Source organism: Cajanus cajan, chromosome 8, assembly GCF_000230855.2.
Source record: "Cajanus cajan strain Asha chromosome 8, NIPB_CcT2T_4, whole genome shotgun sequence".
NCBI lineage: Eukaryota > Viridiplantae > Streptophyta > Magnoliopsida > Fabales > Fabaceae > Cajanus > Cajanus cajan.
In genome coordinates, this window is record NC_138524.1 from 13,588,165 (window position 1) to 13,610,266 (window position 22,102).

The window sequence follows — 22,102 nt, forward strand, 5'->3', positions numbered from 1 at the left end:
AATCAGGGTATTTTAACTTATGCAATTCATGTGGATTTATTGTATATAATTAAAATTTATAATAAATTATATAAATAAATAAATTTAAATTTTAAAAAAATTTAATTTTTTTTAAAAATTATTAATGTAAGACATGTGTTATTAAGTAAAGTAAGTTTATTAAATGAAGTTAGTTTAATTAGTTTTATAGTAGATTCTTTATCATATATTAATAAGAAAAATATCTTTCATGAAAAACAAAAAAAAAAATATTTTTAAATAGATGAGCAATTTTTTTCCAATAAAAAAAGTTGTTTATGTATTTTTTTATTTCATCTTTAACATATGTATTAGTAAATTGAAATTAGAATATAAAATAGGAATATAATTAATTTTCTAAAAGTAAATACTAAAAGAGTCTATCCCTTTTATTTATTATTTTATGCGTGTATTTCGGCATCACAATTTATAGAAACATATTTATCTTATATACGATTCTGTCACATATTGTTACTGTTCTTAGTAATAGATACTTATTGTAATATTATAATAATTACTTAAGATAAATATATCTATCTATAATTTTTACTATTAATAATTGACAATTTCTTTTATTTTTCTATACGCATTTTGATTAAATTATTTTATCATTTTATTATGACTAATCATACAAAAGGGTAGCATGCAAATGCTTATCAACATTTCAATTATACATGAAATAACATACCAATGTTCATCATCATAATACACCATACCACGTTTACATATATCAATCACAAATTAACATATATAAACTCATCATTCATCATATATCATACAATATGCAATAAACTTTATTATTATATTCATGATCACTGGTTCACCCATGAAACAGCAGGTATCATCATCACAACTCGTGTCCAACACTACTAAAGTAGGGAGTTATGTGCCTTGTTCACATCCATCGCCACTCAACTCGCATATGACATGACTAAGGAAGGGAACCCTTGAAGATATCCAACCTAGCATGACAAAATTCATGTTCGACCTCGTATCAGACAGAGAGTCTCTACCTAACTTACACTTAACGTCACCTCATTGACGTCCAACATTGTCTAGGTAGAGTCTCTGCCTTGATCACGCTTGGCACCATCCAATTTGGGGTTAACATCACAAAGTTAGAGGTTTTCCAATTCTCACACTCAATGTCATCCTAACTTGAGATGGGTCTTTCTTCTCATGTTTGACACCATTGATCCTACATCTGGCATGATTGAGATAGAGACCTTTGATTGTAATTATGCTTAGCGCCGTGAAGGCATGTCTAGTGTGACATTAGAAATTTACAATTACAGACTTCAAAAACTGTCTCAATCCACCTAAAACACAAAGGTTTCCAACATGCAACATATAAACAATTATATAACTACTTCAAACAACCAAATTTCAAGTCCAAAATGCACATGCAACCCTAATTGTTCAAAATCATCTTCATAACTCAAAACACCAACAATTTTTTCCCTTCACCATTCAATTTGATTTCAGTTACATACAAGCTCACATTTGATGAAAACAACAACAACAACAAAATTTCATCAAATCAACCAACCAATCCATCCTAACTTCCCTTTACCTCAACTCTAAGCTAATTGAAATCGAAGAAGAGAAGAAGGAAAAACTTCGAGCTTCCATAAGCACTGCAACCACACAAACTAAGTGTTAGTCCCTTAGCCTCGTATAACTTAAGAAGGGGGATGAATTAAGTTTTCTAAATTTTCCTCTTATAAGAACTTTTTCAATTACTTTCTTATCACTTTATTTCCTTAGACAAATTTGCATGTAAAGAATGATGATGAAGAACAACTCAAACACAATTAAATAACAAATAAATAAAAGTGTAGGGAAGAAGAATTGCAAACTTAATTTTATACTGGTTCGGCCAATCCTGCCTACATCCAGTCCTCAAGTCTCCCACTTGAGAATTCCACTACTCTTGTAAACCTTACAAGAAAATGAATCCTCCAACACCTCGGAACTCCCTTTCCTTGTGTTGAGATTCAAACACCAACAAGGAGAAAAACCCTTTCTCCTTTACAGATCCAATGATCTATTAAGTAATACAGAATAACTCTCTTGAAGAGTGGATATTACACTTTCATGATCTTTGATGAACTCTTTAGAGATTTTGCAAATGATTTTGGCCAAGTGATTTGTAAAGATAATTTTTCACAATTGAGTTCGTCACCTTTCTCTGAAAAATTATAGGTATTTATAGACAATTGTATCTTGAGTTATGTCTTTTCATGAAGAGTTGTAACTCTCTATAATTTTTCAGAAAATAGGCTCTGGTAATCGATTACAAGACTTGGTAATCGATTACAACGGTTTAAGTTCAAAATGTTTGAAACGTTGTATAGTTCAAATTTGAATTTTGAAATTTCTCTTCTGGTAATCGATTACAGTCAGTGGTAATCGATTACCAGAGAGCATTTTAACATTTTGAAAGGTTTTCTTTCTCTGGTAATCGATTACAGCAAGTGGTAATCGATTACCAGAAACATGTCACTTGTTTTGGCTTATGAAAACCTAAGATATAAAGAGCTTCTATTTTCCAGTTAAAAATATTTTTATTTAATCTTTTGAATACTCTTTTTGCTTTCTTTTCAAACAACTTATTCTTATATTCAAAAGTATTAAGTTTAGGTTTTCTTGAAATTCTTATTTTAATGGTCAAGTCAAATTTGCAAATTCTAAAAGTTCATTTTACATACTAAGCTAAGCAGTCAAGACTTATCTAGTTATTACTTGAGATCTTGTTTCTTGATCAGCTTGCTTTAACTTGACCTTTATTTTCTTCAATGCTTTGGCATCATCAAAACTTTGTGCATATTTTCTTCCACATTCTCCCCCTTTTTGATGATGACAATTCACTGTAAAGGGAAAGAAAATAAAACAATATATTTCGATCACTCCCCCTTAAACTCCCCCTTAGTAAAGCATTGATTGAAGTTCCTTTTATTTTATAAAAGGAGTTGTACTTATGTTTTGAAAAAGATTGTAGAGATCAATGTTTATATTTTTAAAACATAAGTGTCAAGTTGGGCATCAAGAATATTTTTGTCAAAATATTTTAGACAAACTTAGCCCACAGTAATGTTAGAAAGAAAATAAACATTTTCTTTTCCTTTGCAGTCTTATCTCTCCCCCTTTGGCAACATCAAAAAGTTAAGTAGAGGATTAAGATAAGTGTTGTATTTTTCCTTTTGTGATCCTTATCCTGACTCTCCCCCTTTGGCAACATCAAAAAGAATATAATAACAAAATAATCCAAAGGTAAAGATCAAGCCAAATTGAAGTCCAAGGAAAAATTTAACTCGCCCATCATGGACATTTCAAAGTCACTTGCATATCATTAGAAAACTCTTTGCACAAGTGATCATTTGTACTTTCAAAAATAAATCATCAACATAAATTTGCACTTTAAGAATATCATTCATTTTTCTTTTGATAAATTAATGTTGTATCAACCTTTCCTTTTGTAAATTCTTTTTTCCAAAAGAAATTTACTAAGTCTTTCATACCATGCCCTAGGAGCTTGTTTTAATCCATATATAACCTTTTTCAACTTAAAGACATGGTTTGGAAATTATAAGATTTCAAATCTAGATAGTTGTTCAACATATACTTCTTCTTGAATAAAATCATTCAGAAATGCACTTTTGACACCCATTTGATATAGTTTGAAATTCATTATAGATGCATAGGCTATTAACATTCTAATGGTTTCTAGTCTTGCTACAAGTGCATATGTTTCTTCATAATCTATGTCTTCTTCTTGATTATATCCTTTAGCAACTAGTCTAGCTTTGTTTCTTATAATTATAACATGTTCATTATTTTTATGTTCAACAAGACATTTTTGTGAATCAAAAGATATAGAGAAACCTTTATCACATGATTGACTCACACTTGATAAACTATGTTTAAGACCATTCATAAGTAAGACAATTTCTATAGAGGTTGAGAAGTTTGTACCAATTCTTCCAATGCCAAGTATTTTTCCTTTGTTGTTGTCTCCTATCACGTGCTTGGAACATTTACTATCAATGTACCAAGTTTGGTCTTTGGAGTCCTTCAAGAAAAAGAATGAAGTGATTTTGGTACCCAAGCTTTCTTTGGGTCCTTAATGTTAGTAATAACAGAAGAACCTTTAGGAATCCATACCATATTCTTGAGATTGTTAAAATTCTTTCTAATATAGCAAGTTGAAGAATTATGACCTTTCTTTCCACAATAAAAACATGTTGTGAATGGAGAACTAGTAACTTGTGTGGGAACAGAGAAATTTTTGTATTTCTTTTGTTGTTTTTGAGGATTATATCCTAATCCTTCCTTATCAAATACACATTTTTGTTTTCCTAATATTATATCCAAATTATTTCTTCCACTAGTAAATTTTGCAAGAGTGTTTCTTAGGTTACTAATTTCTTCTTTAAATCTATTGCATGTTGAACATGGATGATTTATTTTATTTGTTTCTAAATTATTTTTAATCTCTTGATTTTCTTCTTTAGAATTTATTATACTAATTTCAGTTTTAAGATCATCTAATTCATTATTTAATTTCGAAATCTCTTTTTCCAAGTTAGAAATTGTTTTCTTATATGATGATACTAATTTTGCAAGTTTAAAAGATTCCTTGTGTAAATCATTAAATTCATCTTGCAATTCATCAAAGGTAATATAGATATCATTGTTAGACGATGTTACCTCTTCTTCGCTTTCGTAATCTTTGGTCATGAGTCCCAAATTTATAACTTCATTTTCTGACTCACTTGTAGAGTTCATATCATTTTCTTCCCAAGTGATATATACTTTCTTGCTTTTCTTATCCTTGAAGTTTTTTTTGTTTGACTTCTCCATCTTCTTTTCATAAATTGGAAATTCCAATTTTAAGTGACCTAGTTGATTGCATTCATAGCATCTTGGAGTTGAAGAAGATTCTTCTCCTTTCTTCTTTATGTTGAAATTGAATTTTCTTCTATTTTCTCTATTCCTTAGAAATTTGTGGAATCTTTTTACAAAGAGATTGAAATCTTCATCATCATCATCATCATCTTCCTCAATGTTGTCATCTTTTTCATTTTCTTCATGAGAGGATGAAGATGCTTTAAGTGCTATACTTTTCTTCTTTTTGTCACTATTTTCATTTTGACTTAGTCTCATCAATTCCATTTCATGCTCTTGAAGTTTTCCAAATAGAGATGCAAGAGACATGATTGTTAGATCTTTTGATTCAGCAATTGCAGTCACTTTCGGTTGTCATTCCCTACTCAAACATCTCAAAACTTTGTTAACAAGATCTTCATTAGGAAACACTTTTCCTAGAGATGCAAGATGATTAATTATATGCGTAAATCTCTTTTGCATGTCTTGTATGCTTTCATTTTGATTCATTCTAAATAATTCATATTCATGAGTGAGAGTGTTTATCCTAGATCTTTTCACATCATTAGTGCCTTCATGTGTTACTTCAAGTGTATCCCACATTTCTTTAGCACTCTTGCAATTTGAAATTCTAAAATATTCATTAATTCCTAAAGCAGAAGTGATTATATTTTTGGCTTTTAAGTTATATTGAACCTTTCTTCTATCATCTTCACTCCATTGATCTTTGGGCAAATTTTTTATTTCATGACCAACTACAATAGTGGGAATGAAAGGACCAATTTCAATAGCATCCCATATGTTTAAGTCTATGGCTTCTATAAAAATTTGCATCCTAGATTTCCAATAATGATACCCTACCCCATTGAATATAGGAGGTCTATTAATAGAGTTTCCTTCGGGAAATAACAAATTTGATGAGGCCATTTCAAATCTTGAAGCTTTTAAGCCTTATACAAGAAACCTGCTTTTGATACCACTTGTTAGTCCCTTAGCCTCGTATAACTTAAGAGGGGGGTGAATTAAGTTTTCTAAATTTTCCTCTTATAAGAACTTTTTCAATTACTTTCTTATCACTTTATTTCCTTAGACAAATTTGCATGTAAAGAATGATGATGAAGAACAACTCAAACACAATTAAATAACAAATAAATAAAAGTGTAGGGAAGAAGAATTACAAACTTGATTTTATACTGGTTCGGCCAATCCTGCCTACATCCAGTCCTCAAGTTTCCCACTTGAGAATTCCACTACTCTTGTAAACCTTACAAGAAAATGAATCCTCCAACACCTCGGAACTCCCTTTCCTTGTGTTGAGATTCAAACACCAACAAGGAGAAAAACCCTTTATCCTTTACAGATCCAATGATCTATTAAGTAATACAGAATAACTCTCTTGAAGAGTGGATATTACACTTTCATGATCTTTGATGAACTCTTTAGAGATTTTGCAAATGATTTTGGCCAAGTGATTTGTAAAGATAATTTTTCACAATTGAATTCGTCACCTTTCTCTGAAAAATTATAGGTATTTATAGACAATTGTATCTTGAGTTATGTCTTTTCATGAAGAGTTGTAACTCTCTATAATTTTTCAGAAAATAGGCTCTGGTAATCGATTACAAGACTTGGTAATCGATTACAACGCTTTAAGTTCAAAATGTTTGAAACGTTGTATAGTTCAAATTTGAATTTTGAAATTTCTCTTCTGGTAATCGATTACAGTCAGTGGTAATCGATTACCAGAGAGCATTTTAACATTTTGAAAGGTTTTCTTTCTCTGGTAATCGATTACAGCAAGTGGTAATCGATTACCAGAAACATGTCACTTGTTTTGTCTTATGAAAACCTAAGATATAAAGAGCTTCTATTTTCCAGTTAAAAATATTTTTATTTAATCTTTTGAATACTCTTTTTGCTTTCTTTTCAAACAACTTATTCTTATATTCAAAAGTATTAAGTTTAGGTTTTCTTGAAATTCTTATTTTAATGGTCAAGTCAAATTTGCAAATTCTAAAAGTTCATTTTACATACTAAGCTAAGCAGTCAAGACTTATCTAGTTATTACTTGAGATCTTGCTTCTTGATCAGCTTGCTTTAACTTGACCTTTATTTTCTTCAATGCTTTGGCATCATCAAAACTTTGTGCATATTTTCTTCCACACTAAGATTCCTAGCCTTCGAATGCTTGAATTGTTATTGAGGATCAAATAAATGTCTCACACCTTCAGGAAATCTATAAGAAAGAAGAAGAAATTTTAGATATTTTAAAGTTTCTCACTCTACTCTCTCCCTAAAGTCTTTGAGAAGTTGAGTTTATAAGACTCAATTCTTAGAAAAAATAATATATTTTTCTCTCTTTAAGATCAAGTAAATCTCAAGTTAAAAACATTCTCACACTTACCCAACATACAACACTAATAATATAATGTTACAAATAATTTTATTTTTAAAAATTATGATAGTGATGATTAATTGAAACAAATGATAATTCAACAGTAGTTTGAGAATTAATAAAAAAAATTCTTTGTAAAAGCTAGGGCAAGATCCCAATTTTGAAAATTGTTGCCATGCCTATCAAAAAGCTATTTTTACATTTTTTTAAAATTTATTTATTTTAATAATTTTCTCGTTAAAATACTTATATTTTAAGATTTTTTTTATTAAAAAATAGGGTGACCAAGAATCATATTAATCTAAAAATCTACGAATCCGCATTGATTAAAACAAAATTTTGAATTAGTTAGAATCATTGATTTTGCTCGGATTGAAAAATGAAAACTTAATAAGTTTGGATTGGATTACGAATTTTAATGCTTAGAATCCAATCTAATATGATCCAATAGATAAATTATTATATGTATTATTGTTATTATATTTTTATTAAAAAAATATCAATAAAAAATTTAGAGTTTGAATTAAAAGGTTAGTCAAACTTTTCATTCATTATTAATGTTATAGCACTTAAATCAATATTCTACAATCTATACACAATTCATAATTCTATATTTTTACTTTCCTCATTTTGTTATGGTCAGGGTTTAAATATAAGTATGCTATAACTATTCATATCACATAAAAATAGATATAACATTATTATTTTTTTAGCTTTTGATTAATTTTTTAATAATAAATTCAATGATCTAATCCAAATTACGTCTCAAATTATAAAAAAAATAGAGAAATCCAAATCAATCTAATTAAATTTAATCTTAAATAAAAAAATGACACAATTCTAATCCAAATTAATTTGTGTCATGATAAAAAGGTATTTTTTTAAAGACAATTAAGGAAATATAACTTCATCCCACCATATTGACTCTATATACTTTTAAGTTTTGCCAAATATTTTATTATTTAAAAACTATTTTTTATGTTAAAGTTAAAAGTAAGAGCTTAAAAAAATAAACTTATTTACTAATTTTTATTATTTTTATTTAAAATTATTTTTAAGATAAAATTAAATCTTGTTTTAGTTTGAGAAGGAAATATAATTCACTGCCATCGAGTTGAACTTTATAAGGTATTTTTAGTTGCGATTCAATGTTCATAATGAAAATCGAATCTCAAATATTAGTTAAGGATTACAAATACCAAATAAATTATAAATAAGTAATTATAAATTTATTTTTTAAAAAAGTAAATATGCTTTTTATTAAATATTTTAAATAAATACATAAAAAAGTAAAAAATATATTTATGAAAAAATGGAAAAGAAAAAGTAAAATACTATTTGAAACTTAAAAAATATACGCCATTAATATTTTGGTCCTATGTTATTAATATATCTTAAAAAGTATTTTTAATTAAATTTCTAAATTTAATCATTTATTATTATTTTAGTTGATAAATATATGTTAATATTAATATTCAAGGGATTTTTTTAACATATTAAAGTGAGTAAAGTTTTATATTTTTTAAGGTTTTTTTTTTTGTTTTGAATTTTCATATTTTAAGCTTGGTTTGTTTCCTCCATTTTGTGGTACGTGAGAGCACCTCCCACCGGGCGCGTACACGTTTCCCTGCTACAGAAAACCGCAACCAACTCCACACTACACTCTTCACCCAACCTCGTCAACCACGGCTCCTAGTCCTTGTCTTTGTCTTGGTCCTTCAAAACCCATTATTTTTTTTTTCTTCTGCTTCAAACCCAAAACATAATATATTATGTTACACAAACCATAATTGCCATTTTTAATTACAACAAAGTTGGCTTCATTTGGTGGCACACCTTGCTGGTGAGGGCAATTTTTTTCCAAGTCGTTGCCCTTTCACTGTCTCTCTCTTATCTGAATCAACTTCTGTGACTCGTTGTTGTGACCCTAGAGCGATTCGTTCCTTTGACTCCTTTTGAAGCAACCCTTTGTTTTTCTTAAGCAATTTCCATTGATGGGTTTTGGATTTTTCTTTTCGATTCCCTGTGATCACCTGCAGCAACTGCCAACTGGGTTGTTCAAATTGTGAGGCATGGTGCTGTGCTTGGGGTTTAACATGGTTGAGGTTGACCCTGAAAGATTGAAACTTGAGAGGAGGGAAGTGGGGATTTTGGTTAGAATTGCATGTGGGTGGGTGGTGTTTCTGTTGTTTCAGAGTCCTGTGGCGGGTTTGAGACCCTTAAGGGACAGAACTAATTCATGGGGTGACGAGGTATGTTTATTGTGGTGTAATTAATTTTTATTTGCTTTGTTGCAATTGGTTTTAGAATTATTTAGCTCCTATGCTGTTTTTTGTAGTGGTGGTTGTGGATGCTGATATTGTAAATTTGGACCTAGTTTGTTATGGCCACAGAGTCGACATTTTTGGATTCAAGTTTAATTTTTAATTAATGAGCTGTGAGGGGTTGCTAAGGTTAGGTGTTGCTGTTATTTGAACTTTTTGTTTTTGCCTGTTGTGAAAGTGTAAGCATAAAATTTGATGTTTGATGTCAGGTTAGAATAAAATGGAGCAATGTGGTTTTGGCGAAGGGCTGGAGGCATTTGTGTGTTGGTTGAGTTTTAAGTTAATGTGTTTAGAAATTAAAATGTCTTGATGCAACATCAATTTAACCCATAATTTCCTTGACGAAGGAATCAGAGAATACACACTCCTTGCTTCAGACTAGTGGAGTTAGAATCTGCAATGAATCAGTTCTCGTGTATTCTTTATAGAATTGTATGTCAAAATCAAAATGCACTTAGTTATATTTGGAGTGGCTTAGTGATCCCCTCTTAACAAAGAACTATACATTTGAACATATCCTTTTGTTTGACCCTGAACCTGAAAATGGTTGAGGCCAGACAAATTTTCCAAGATCACATGACCAAATTATGGCTATCTGTGCTAATATATTATCATAAATCTGTTGATTAGAATTCAAACAATTAATAATCATAATTGGCACTTGCAAACATCATTGTGTCATATTTAAACAATCTTCGTGTACAGTTTTTGTGGTTGCCCTCGTTTGCAGAACTTGTATTTAGAAATAGCATTTTTTTTGTTGGTTATATATAAGGTATAACTTTTTCTCACTGGATCGACCCTTATAAGAGTAAAGTGGTACTAATCACGACTCCATGTCCAAGCTAGAGATCAAACCCTAATCCTTGGTTGAAGAGTCCAAGTGTCAAACTACTTGAACTAACAACTTTGGGTTTTATTTAGAAATAGCTGAAACCCATTGAATCATCGAATGAGAAACAAATTAGATCATTTACAATAAGTTTATTGCCATGGACCATTTACTTTTGTGCATGGTTTAAAAAATACAGGTATACAAATTGTCGGCCTATACCAAATACCATTACCTTCTATGTGCTTTTCAAAAGTGACCAAAGTTCAAGGAATATATACATCATACTATCAGATATTATATTCACAAAAAAGTAGATATTCATATTGGTAAATAGCAACAAATCGTTACCAATATCTACTTTTTTTGTTGTGTAGTTTGATCGCAAGGCCCTTAGCATTCTTCCTAGGACTATCATTTTACCACAACGCTACTGGGCATTGTGGCCTTTTATTAAAAACTAAACATCGCTTTTAGTGATAAAATGATATTTTAATGTTTGTGCCAAATACATTCATTTACTTGTATTGTCATTGCTTCTTTCAGTGGGTTTTTACAAGAAAAGATGAAGGTGACTTGGGTCCATTTTCACAATGGAACATAAGTGGAACTTACAGAGGTTGGTATTCTTTACTTACAGAATGTATGTTTAGATTGACAGCATTGGGGTATAGTTTTTGTTTATTGTGCAAATGTTTGATGTAATTTGTTGCATATTTGGATGTATTTCTTGCTGCTGAGTTTCTACTTTGTTGAGATGTCACATTGACTTTAGATATGGCCAAAGTAGAGTTTATAAAAGCATGGGCAATTTGCACCCCACGGGCTAGTTTTTGGTGTTGAGTTAGGCTTATAGTCCAAATTCAACATGGTATCAAAACCTGTCATAAATTTGATATTAGACCACCCTTAACTTTTTAAAATCCTATCTAGCCCCGCAGTTTTCCCAATGCAATATGTCTAAAGAAAACAGTGCTACAATTTCCATGCTCCAGATGTCCAATCTTGGGTGTGCGGGAGGTGTGTTAAGATTCCATATCGATGATAGATATGACTAAAGTAGAGCTTATAAAGGCTTACGCAATCCTCACTTCATGAGCTAGCTTTTGGGGGTGAGTTAGACCCAAACTAAATTCAAAATGATTAATGCTTGGTTTGATGTCTGGTTAGAGGATATATGATTGCATGATGAACTATATGTGAGCTGTCACAAAATTGTCTTTTTTGTGCCTACTTAAATTTTTGAATGAGTTCATTCTTTTCAATTTTTCATGGATCAAATTGTCTTTTTCAAGGACCAAATGGTTGCTATTTGATAAGAACTTTGGGAGAACCACACTACAAAAAGCTAGCCATACTTCCCTTGTATTTGGAAAGCCCATGGTTTTATAAATCCCACACTAGATTCCCATACTCCCAATGTGGGACTCAAGTCCCATATCTTGCAATTGGATCCTAGCACTATTCTTCTTACCTTTTTGCTTAAGTTAATAAGTACTCTTAGTTGACTACCACTAGACAGAGCTAAGGGGGCAGCATCTGTTTATAAAATGGACACTTTGCTCCTATGGACAAACTAAACCTATGGCACTTGGACTAGTCATGTAACATTAAAAAGAATTTTGTTCAATTTATTAAAATACATACATTTGTAAATGAGTGCATATTTAGAATAAACTTTGTTCATTAATTTATTGGGAATGATTTTACAAGCTTGTTACAGTCTAATGATATATCTATGTTGTCCTCTTTGAATGCAGGGACTTGGAAGTTTTTAGATACTACAAATGGCACTACCAGATTACCAGACATCAGAAAAATAAATGGAAATTCTGTAATTGAATTAGTTAGTATGCCCACAAAGATAACTGGTGTACATTATGTGCAGGTTAGTTGTTGAACTATATGGCCAGTTTCAGAAAGAAGTCAGCTTTCACATGTGATAAAGTTTCTTATTTGTTTTCTTATATATTTTAACATAACACGTGTTTCTAATGAAGAAGCTTCTATGTTCTCTACCTTAAGTGTTTAATTCTATTTGCTTATATTAATATTATGAATAATTATTGAAAATATTGAGGGAATCAAGATTCCTTCAAGTTAGAGAACTTCCAGTTCTGTCCTCTTGATATGCTGAAGATTAAGCAAAATATCTCTTTTCATTCTGTTTTTTTTTATGCATACATTAACTCCATCCAATTTAGTAGAAGATAATTTGTCAATTTAGTGTTACATGTTGTACTACTCATACAAACACAGCCCAATAAAACTTCTAGCATAACAAGATTCCTAGGACATAAATAACCCTACTATTCTAACCCTTAGTATGGGTGTTTTTTTTGTAAATGAATAAATATTTCAAACTCATCTGATGGGGCATTATTCAGTGTAATAAACTAATAAAATGCTTTTGTATTATGGGTCAATGGCATGAAACAATGTCTGTGAAGACCTCAGAGTCTGTCAGCTAGAGAACGGGTAATAATCTGTGAAGATCCTAGAGATTTTAGGGGTCATATTTTGTACAGTGTCAATCACAGTTGCTGTATCAAGTGTATTTGGTTGGAAAGAAATGCTAGAATTTTCAGTAGTCAAGTGTTACCTTTGGATTTCATTTGGGACAGGGTTGTTTACTTAGCTTAGTTTCCTTGTGTTTGTGGTGTTATCCCAAACATATTTTAAGGTGCGCTGCACTGCATGCTAAGGGCTCTTAGTTTCTCTCTCTCTCTCTCTCTCTCTCTCTCTCTCTCTCTCTTTTTCCTTTTCTTTCTCAAAAAGTTTTCAGTTATTGAAAATTTCTTACCCTCTTGCATTTGTCTTTCCATTTTCTTGATAAATTCTTTGTTCTTCCAAAAAAATGTGTAATTTGAGTATCCATTTTTCTAGTGTGTATGCATTTATCATAATTTAATCTAGGGTTGAACACCATGTTTTGGAGATCATAAAATCAAATTCTTACCCTTTTGTTGCTGTAAACAGTAATAAATTGTTGTATAGATGAAAATTTATAGACCTCTAGTCATGTAAAATTCTCACAAAAATTATTTCTCTTTTTTATGCTTATTTATCAGGGGGTAGTCATATTCCATGATGTATTTGACAATGAATACAATGTTGGCGGTGCTCAAGTCAAAGTAGAAGGTGTATATATATGGCCTTATAGGCAGCTTCGAATGGTAGCTAACAGGTGAACACCATATGTAACATTTTGCAGATTGCTATATGATAAATAATACTTTTATCTTTTCTTGCTAATCAGGTGCTGATTATTAGCTAGAAGGAATTGGAATTTAAGAATGAAATGGATACACTGGTTAACCTATATGCATATGGCCAATTAATATAAATTGCTAACTCTGCATTCAGAACTTGAGAACATTAGTTTAGGATAAAACTGATTGTGATTGCTGCTAGTAAAACAGAGTGAAATATTAAATTATTCAGGAAATGCTCATCTATTGTAAATTCCTATGGTAAATGACGTAAAGGAATTCATTTATAGTACTTGGGACATGCCTCATATTTGTAATGTATGCATCTACAGTTTTAAATTTAATTATCATACAATCTGTCAAATCCATTTGAACTTGTAGAAGCTATCAGCACCCTGAAGGATCTTAACTTAAAAACTAACTGGCATATTTTGTTTTCTAATGCAAGAGATTATGAAACAGTTCTCATTTAATCTCATTTATGTTCAATTGGACCTTGCTTCACTTTTCTCTGCATGCCCAGTTGGGCATAATTTGGCAAAGTTGGGATATTACAATATGTTATCATGATTTTTAAATTTGAAAAAAATTCTTTTCTTCCTATTTTGGCCTTTTATCTTGAATCAGTTCTTTAAAGCTGTGTTGTTCACTTGTTTGTTGAGTTTTGTTTTATTTTATAACCAAAATTGATTTATAATTCAAACAGTGGTGCTGAGCGTATAATATTTAAACGTGCTGAATAATTTCTTTATTATTTTCTCTTATTGCAGTGGAAAAGAGGGGGGGTTAAATCAGGATGGAGATTATATTTTATCCAATCCATATCATCTGGTATTGCATCTTTTTTTTTTTTTTTTTCATTAACTGTTTACTTTGTTACTGACTTACCGATTATATAGCATACAATAATCTTGAGAAACATATCTGATTTTAAAGATGATTAATTATTGTTTATTATTATGTATAATTGACATTTCATAGAGGCTTAGAATTTAAGGATGGTATGATCGAAATCTGTGTTATCTTTTTCACTGGCTTGATTTTATTTGACATCATAAGCTCATGTGTTGTAAAGAAAGGAATTTCTGATGTCTATTAGAATTTAGAATTACAATTGTAAGTCGTGTGTATACACAAGAGTGGACTAAAACTATATATGGAATAAGGAATAAACAATAAGTCAGCCTACTGAATGTTAACAGCTGACTAATTACTTCCTAAATTGTAGGCACTTATTCTATTAGTCACTTGATTGATCTTTGCGTTTATAGCTTAACAATACTCTTTGCAAAATTATTTGAAGCTGTAAATTGTTATCTTCTATTATATTCTTCTACCAGGGCATATAGGATGTTCTCTAATAAGGTCTTGTATTTTTTTTTTTGAAGAGTATTCTTGTTCTTGCAGCTTTGAATCTTGAAACTGACTATATTAAAAATTTCCAAAAGTTAGAACCCCTTCATATCTCCTCCTCAAAAACATGCTTGAGTAAGACCGCATTTTGGTTCAATAGAGTGGGGTACAGGGATAAGTTTTCTGCTGGTCATTATTTCAATTGAACCATTCGAGGAGAGTAATATCTAGCATGTTCTTATTATGGATATTTGATTGTGAAAAAATATGATCTATGTTACTTTTGGGAGTATAATGAACATTATAAATACTTAATTTCTTTATATGGCTTTCTGTATACAGCTTGGAGTTTTCTCATCTCAAGTATTCCTAGAATCTTCACGACATAAGATGTGGAGAAGAAAGCATTGTAATTTATCTACTTAACTAGTATACTTTGAAAAGATACCCCTCCGTCCCTTTTTTATTGGTTCTTGCTGTAGTACTAACTTACTATTTTTATTTTTTGTCCTTATTGCAGCTCCATTGTATGGCATGGAGAAACATTGCAATGTTGAAATAGCTGCACAGGTTTCACGTCTATCATCATCAAAACATGGTACTAGAGTAGTTTTCTCAGCGTATGAATACTTTCTGACTTCTGTTCCTTCTTGATTTTCTTATCCTCAATATACATATTGAAAATTATATTTCATTTGTTTTTCCCTCCAATTTTTACTCATGTTATTTTGTTAACATGAGATATTTATTTCCTTATTTCCATTTTTGTTCAGGTTTGTTTCAGAGTTATTTTCTGTAATTTATTTCCTTTATTTCTGTAATTAGGATTAGGACACAAATCAGCATATTTTTTGCAGACTAGGCTACAACTAGTTAGTCAGCCTATATATTTGTAATCTTCCAATTTTCAGCATTATTGCACCTGTATAAGGCCTTCAAATACTCCCTTGTATGAGAACCCTTGCTCATTTAATACTACATGCAAGCACTGATGCAACTTTAGCTTGTTTAACAATGTACTTGAGCCATACTGCGTGTTACTTCTGGGTAACAATCTAGCATTACCACCCACTATCCATTGTGATTGATCCATGTTTGGGGTTTCGACGAGTTTTATTTTGGCAGTTGAGGTCCTATCACAACCCCCCTCCTTTACTCGAGTTAGGGTCAGTTATGAGTATTGGAAACCCCACCTTATTTGTGGCCTCTTTGAGAAATGCCTTAATTGCAACCTCGAGCATTGTGTTTTAGTTTCATGTTGACTAGAGATATGACTAGATAAGATTTTAGAAGTTGATTTTATGGGATTGAGTTAAATCCTAAAATCAAATTTTAAGATGATATCAGAGTTTATCCTAGATAGTAGATCCATTGTTGGGCAACCAGCATTTTCCTCACTCCAAGCTAGTAGCATTGAATGTGAGGGGAGTGTTGGAAAGCTGCCTTAATTGTGGTCAACCCTAGCATTAGTTGCAACCTCTTTGGAGGCTGCCTGAATTGCGACATCAAGTGTGGTGGTTTAGTCTCTCATCGGTTAGAATTTAGAGATATTGCTTAAATAGAGCCTATAAAGCTTGGACATTCCTCACCTTCCAAGTCAATTTTGTGTTGTTGAACTTGACCCTTGGACCAAATTCCAAGAATGAGACCACAGGCAGAATTCAAAATTGAACCCTTATTTTTTTCTTCCTCATGCTTGCATCATGAAGTTAAAGCCATTCTGGACTCGGGTTAATTCACTGTCTTCTTGATGGTATGTCACTTGTCTAAAATTTGATCGTGACGATTCTGATAGATCTCTTCGTAAAAATATTTAAGAATACTTCCTCACTTCTTGGGTTGCCCATTTTCCAAGGGTTTTTTCCAACACTACTTTTTTCATTTTTTTTTTGTTTTCCCATTTTCTTCATATACCAGAATTTTCCAGCTTTTATTTATTTATTTCAATTTTATTCTTTCTTTGTCTCATGTCTATAGGAACTTCTATATTATTAAGCATACATATGCATAATCTTTTTGCTGGTTTTCTTATTACCATATTTGATCCTTGCATGAGAAGCTTCATGTGTTTAATTTTTGTGGGGATTAATTTTGATGTTGATGTAATACAATGTTTTAGAAGACAGGGATAATAAAAATAAAATGAAAGAAAGGGAAAGAAAATCTAATGAAGCATTATTATTATTTGCATTTCAGGGCTGTGTCTAGTTGTCACAAATGCTTGTAACTTTTAGGATACATACATATCTTTAGACTGGTTGCTGGACTAGGTTGTTTTATTCCTTTTGGTGTTCTCCCCATTTTGTAGAGGGTTCTTTTCAGCCTGATATGCAGAAAGATTGGAGATTTCTTCTGCACTGGGGGTTTCCTGTTTTGGTTCTTTATTTTCTTGTGTAGACAGATTGGCTATCTCTTCTCATATTCCCTCTCTCTTCTTTCTAATCAAATGATTTATTTAGTTTATTGGAGTATAGTTTTACTCCTTAATTTTCTGTTCACGATTATTACTGTTATTTCGGTTATTATAGATATTACGGTTATTATAGACCAATCTTAATTGGCTCTATAAAAACCTGCCCTGTACTCTATTTTCAGCCAGTTAATGAAAATACATTCTTTTGCCTATTGTAAACTTTCTCTCACCTCTCTTGTTCTCTCTCTCTCTCTCACTCACATATAATTCTATTATAGTTAAAAATATGAAGCTTGAATGACGATGGTGTGGTGTCAACACAAAAATTCTGAGCTCATTTAATGTCATAATTGCTGATTATTAATGAATATTAATTGCAGAAGAATTTTACTATGAACTATGGCTCTTTTTTTCTTCTTTTTCCTTTTCAAAAGTTCATTGAGTGCATTATTCTTATTGTTGAAAATATTGTAATTTTTATCATATGATTTACCAAGTTGTTATATGCTTTCTTATAGAAGGGGAGCATGATTCTTTTCAGCTAGAAGGGTTAATGGAAAGTCCATCTGTGGATGACGATGGGGACTGCTTCTCACCTTTACAGTTAAATGCGACATCTATTAACATTGAAGCCTACTATAATAAAGCAGTGAACTATACCTTGATGGTTACTTTTGTATCCTTCCGTCATCAACATTCTTTCAACTTTAAAATTGTTATTGTCCACTTGCACGAAAACAGGCACTCCCTGCCTCCACTAAAACACAACCAAAAAATCAATAAATAAGTGGGTAGTTATTATCATAGAGTGGACAGAGTTAGTATTACAGAGTAAGCAATTAACTTGTTCTATATACATTCTTTTCTCAGTTTTATCCTTAAAAGACAGGTGAAAAAAGATTGAACTATAAAGAGTTTATATGTCTAAATAATTGTTTATAGAAAGAAGGATACTCTTTATATACTCTTATGAATTACTACTTGATTTCCTTAATGTACTTATACCAGGTCTCATTTTTGCAAGTTCTTCTATTAATTCGGCAAATGGAGCATAGCAACACCCAATCTGTAAGAAATTGCTTCAAATTTGTATTTGAAATTTCATGTTATAGAATATAGATTTAATGAATCTAATTAATGTAAATGATTCAATATTTGAACGAACATACTGGGCAATGTTTCGATATAATGAATATGATTCATGTATATCCTGGCAGGGGGCTGCTAAGGTTTCGATATTAATGATTGGTCAGCAAGCTATAGTAGATGCTTATCTCTGCCTTATACATTTGACTGCAGGAATTCTAGTTGGTAAGTTTTTCAAATAAGTGCCAAATTTCATAAAATCTCTTAAGATTGCTCTACAAACAATTCTCTATCTGTCCACCTAAAACATGTTTGATATCCTTGTAGTGTTTTGAGGTACCAGTTATGGTAGAGATAAAATATCTAATAATCCTTTTTAATTCAAAGAGGGCATCAAATATTTTTCTTTACCCTTAATTTTGTTTCTGGGCTGTATGAATACTCTCCGCCCTCTCCTACACACACACACAAGCTCTGGTGCATGTCACATAAAAGAAGATACCAATGTTGAAATTACCAAAAGTAATTGGATTTTGTACTTGGAATTAAACCTTTCTAAGCTTTCGTTACCACCTTGCACCTTCAAACGAATTAAATTAGTTTAATTTGGATTTTATACTTGGATTCTTTGTAATTCAATCCCTAAAATCAAATTAGTTCAATTACAACATCTAATTCCTAGAGCACCCCACAAATTATAGTATGCAAGTCTTTAAATCTGTGCCATGTCAAGATATCAATTATTTTCTTTTGGTTCATAGTAGTGTATGAAGATTATGAATTAGTTTGGAATAGGTTATTTTTTTTGGTTTTGACTTTTGCACTCTCATTATAACCAAAAGAGAAGATTATAAATATATTTGTGTTCAAATTGATTATCGTATGTTGTTATCCTTGCTATGGTAGATGTGAATTGAGTGGTTGACTATTCTCTTTTTTTAAGCTTGTCTGATGAATAATTGTTGTTATTTCATGCCATGTAGAATCCTTGTTCAACGCTTTTGCAACTGCTGCATTTTTCAAGTTTGTGGTTTTCTCAATATTTGAGATGAGATATCTCCTTGCCATCTGGAAGGCAAGTAGGCCTTTGAGCAATGGTGAAGGTTGGGAGACAATGAGGCGTGAACTGTCAGTTTTATACAGCCGTTTCTGTAAGTGCTCATTTAATCAAAGTTTCTCTCACAATCTGACCTTGTTATCTCATCACTTTGGATATGCTCTAGAGTCATTGGTTCCATAGGATCCATGATTTACGACATTATGTTTTGAACTGTCATAGTAACTCTACGTCCTCGGCCTAGCAGCCTGCCGAATACCTTTGGGATAATTTTTTTTTATTAATTTCTTTATAAAGCTATGTTGCTTGCTTGAAAAATACTACAAATACAATAAATGCAAGTTGAAATGCTGTTTTCTTTTCTATGATTTTCATATTTAATTAATTATATTTGCTTCTAGTCTGCCAACCTATGAAAAAAGTATGAATTAGCCAAGGGTCCATATGTTAAATAAGCATAATGTGATGGCCAATATCTGAGAGTATAAATTAAATGTTTTAATTTGGCATATCAGGGTATGCTACTTTTGTACCTGATATTCTTGTATGTTAAAGCCGCCTTAATTGTATTCTCCTAGCCTGCCTTAATTGCAGCCTGTTAGTTTAACATCAATTAGAGATAGGGTTTAAACAAAGCTTATAAAACTTGAACAGTCCTCACCTTACAAATCAGTTTTCTGAAATCAAGTTAGGCACTAACACTAAATTCTAATTTATTTTTAGAATGCCCATATCCAAATATTCCCTATTGTTCAAGCATGCCAGATAACTCTTTCAAGTTGCTTCAACTGGTGCAAAGATTTCCTTGTATGAAAAAGTGAGGCTCAGATCTAATCTAACTGTTTAAATTTCTCTTGCAGATGGAATTCTATTGGGAGGCATTCTTCTCATGTATGAATTCCATAATCATTTGAGACCTATTCTTCTTCTTGTATACTCCTTTTGGATACCTCAGATAATCACCAATGCTGTTCGTGATTCACGCAAGCCGTTGCATCCTCATTATATCTTAGGCATAACCATTACTCGGCTAGCGATCCCATTATATATTTTTGGTTGTCCCAACAACTTCTTGCGCATAGAACCAGATCAGAGCTGGTGTGTTTGTTTGGTTACATTTGTTGGACTTCAAGCTGCAACTCTCTTGCTTCAGCACTATTTTGGTTCCTTGTGGTTCATTCCTCGTCAGGTTGGACCCAACTCTTTCTTGATATTTTTTAACCACTTACAATCATTTGATTTCATCCAATTCTTCCTAAATTGAAATTTATTTTTTTTATAATTATATTTTGTTATAACTGATGTTCCTTTGAAAGTTTGAAGGATTTCTAGACATCATACAAATATGGCTGGCTCTAGTCTATTTTGATGATTTTTCTCCACAGTATTGGCTACTTTGTTTCATTTTTTTAGATCATGAGCATACTATTGATAATAACACTCATTGTTTTGGGTTCTTGCCCCTAGCTTTTCTTAACTGAACATGCATAGTGATGTGCGACTGCATGTTACCTTTTTACTTTTTAGTTTTTACATAATGTTTCTCTCTCAGCAAACTTTGTCTTTGTGATTTGCAGTTTCTACCTGAGAAATACAGCTATTATAGGAGATTTGCTCCAGATACAAATCATGCTACAGACTGTGTTATATGCATGACAGCCATAGATCTTTCTCCGCGATCTAATGATTGCATGGCATGTGAATATAACCTTTTTCTATCCAAATTAATCTTTACAATCTAAATATAACATTAGTCTAATGCTCCAACACTTTCACAGGTGACCCCTTGTGATCATTTTTTCCACTCTGGCTGTTTGCAAAGATGGATGGATATAAAGATGGAGTGCCCGACTTGCCGGCGCCCGCTTCCACCTGCATGAAGAAATTTCTGGTTTTCATATCAATAGGATCAACTCACACTGCCCAACTACATAATTTTGGTAATATGCTTAGTGGCCTCAAAGTTTTACATTTTTCTTTGTCTGATAAATTATTTAGCTTTTAATGTTTTCTGATGCAAGAGAATGATATCTGAGCAATTTTTTGTAATTTGATTTTTCTTCCTGAATCCACATGCTAAGATTATGGCTCTTTACATAATTTTGAAAGACAATGAACATAACTATTTTTTCCCTTTTAAAACATTATTTTTTTTTTCTTTTTTGTGAAAATATAAGAGTACTTTTGTTATTCTGTTCAAAATTGAAATCAGCATTTATATTATCTTAGTTTTCTACTCTTTGCCTTATCTAGAGTTCAATGGTAGTCACTAACATGATATCATCTTAACTGTTAAGCTTGTGCTTTACAATTATTTTTTTTTTCTGCTGCTTCCCAGGTTGGGATAGAATCCGTATTCCGTATAATTGCACCTTCAATACAAGACCTAAATACGATACCTTCTCACAATTGTATTATGCAGCATTGGTATAATTTTAGTTCTTTTTTCTTTTTTCTTTAACCTGTGATGTATCAATGATGTTGTACATTAGAAATTCAATATTATAATCTTTTATTTTCATCCA

At 31.3% G+C, this 22,102-nt stretch overlaps 1 protein-coding gene across 1 annotated transcript; it reads left to right on the forward strand.

The window, feature by feature from the left end:
- Positions 1–8,917: 8,917 nt before the first annotated feature.
- LOC109806517 (transmembrane E3 ubiquitin-protein ligase FLY2) lies at positions 8,918–22,102 on the forward strand. Its single transcript, XM_020368948.3, has 15 exons — positions 8,918–9,552; positions 11,003–11,075; positions 12,217–12,344; positions 13,528–13,643; positions 14,439–14,499; positions 15,364–15,430; positions 15,542–15,619; positions 17,953–18,110; positions 18,443–18,502; positions 18,652–18,745; positions 19,504–19,671; positions 20,438–20,766; positions 21,155–21,271; positions 21,356–21,517; positions 21,916–22,102. Exons 1-14 carry the CDS (start codon positions 9,373–9,375, stop codon positions 21,455–21,457), a joined length of 1,731 nt encoding a protein of 576 aa, XP_020224537.1. The 5' UTR covers positions 8,918–9,372; the 3' UTR covers positions 21,458–21,517; positions 21,916–22,102.

What these genes read in the sequence shown, in the direction of transcription:
- LOC109806517 (XM_020368948.3), top strand. Translation starts at nt 9,373, where the DNA reads ATGGTGCTGTGCTTGGGGTTTAACATGGTTGAGGTTGACCCTGAAAGA. An exon ending in CATAAGTGGAACTTACAGAG is followed by an intron (nt 11,076 to 12,216) that starts GTTGGTATTCTT and finishes CTTTGAATGCAG; the next exon opens with GGACTTGGAAGTTTTTAGAT. An exon ending in GATGTGGAGAAGAAAGCATT is followed by an intron (nt 15,431 to 15,541) that starts GTAATTTATCTA and finishes TCCTTATTGCAG; the next exon opens with CTCCATTGTATGGCATGGAG.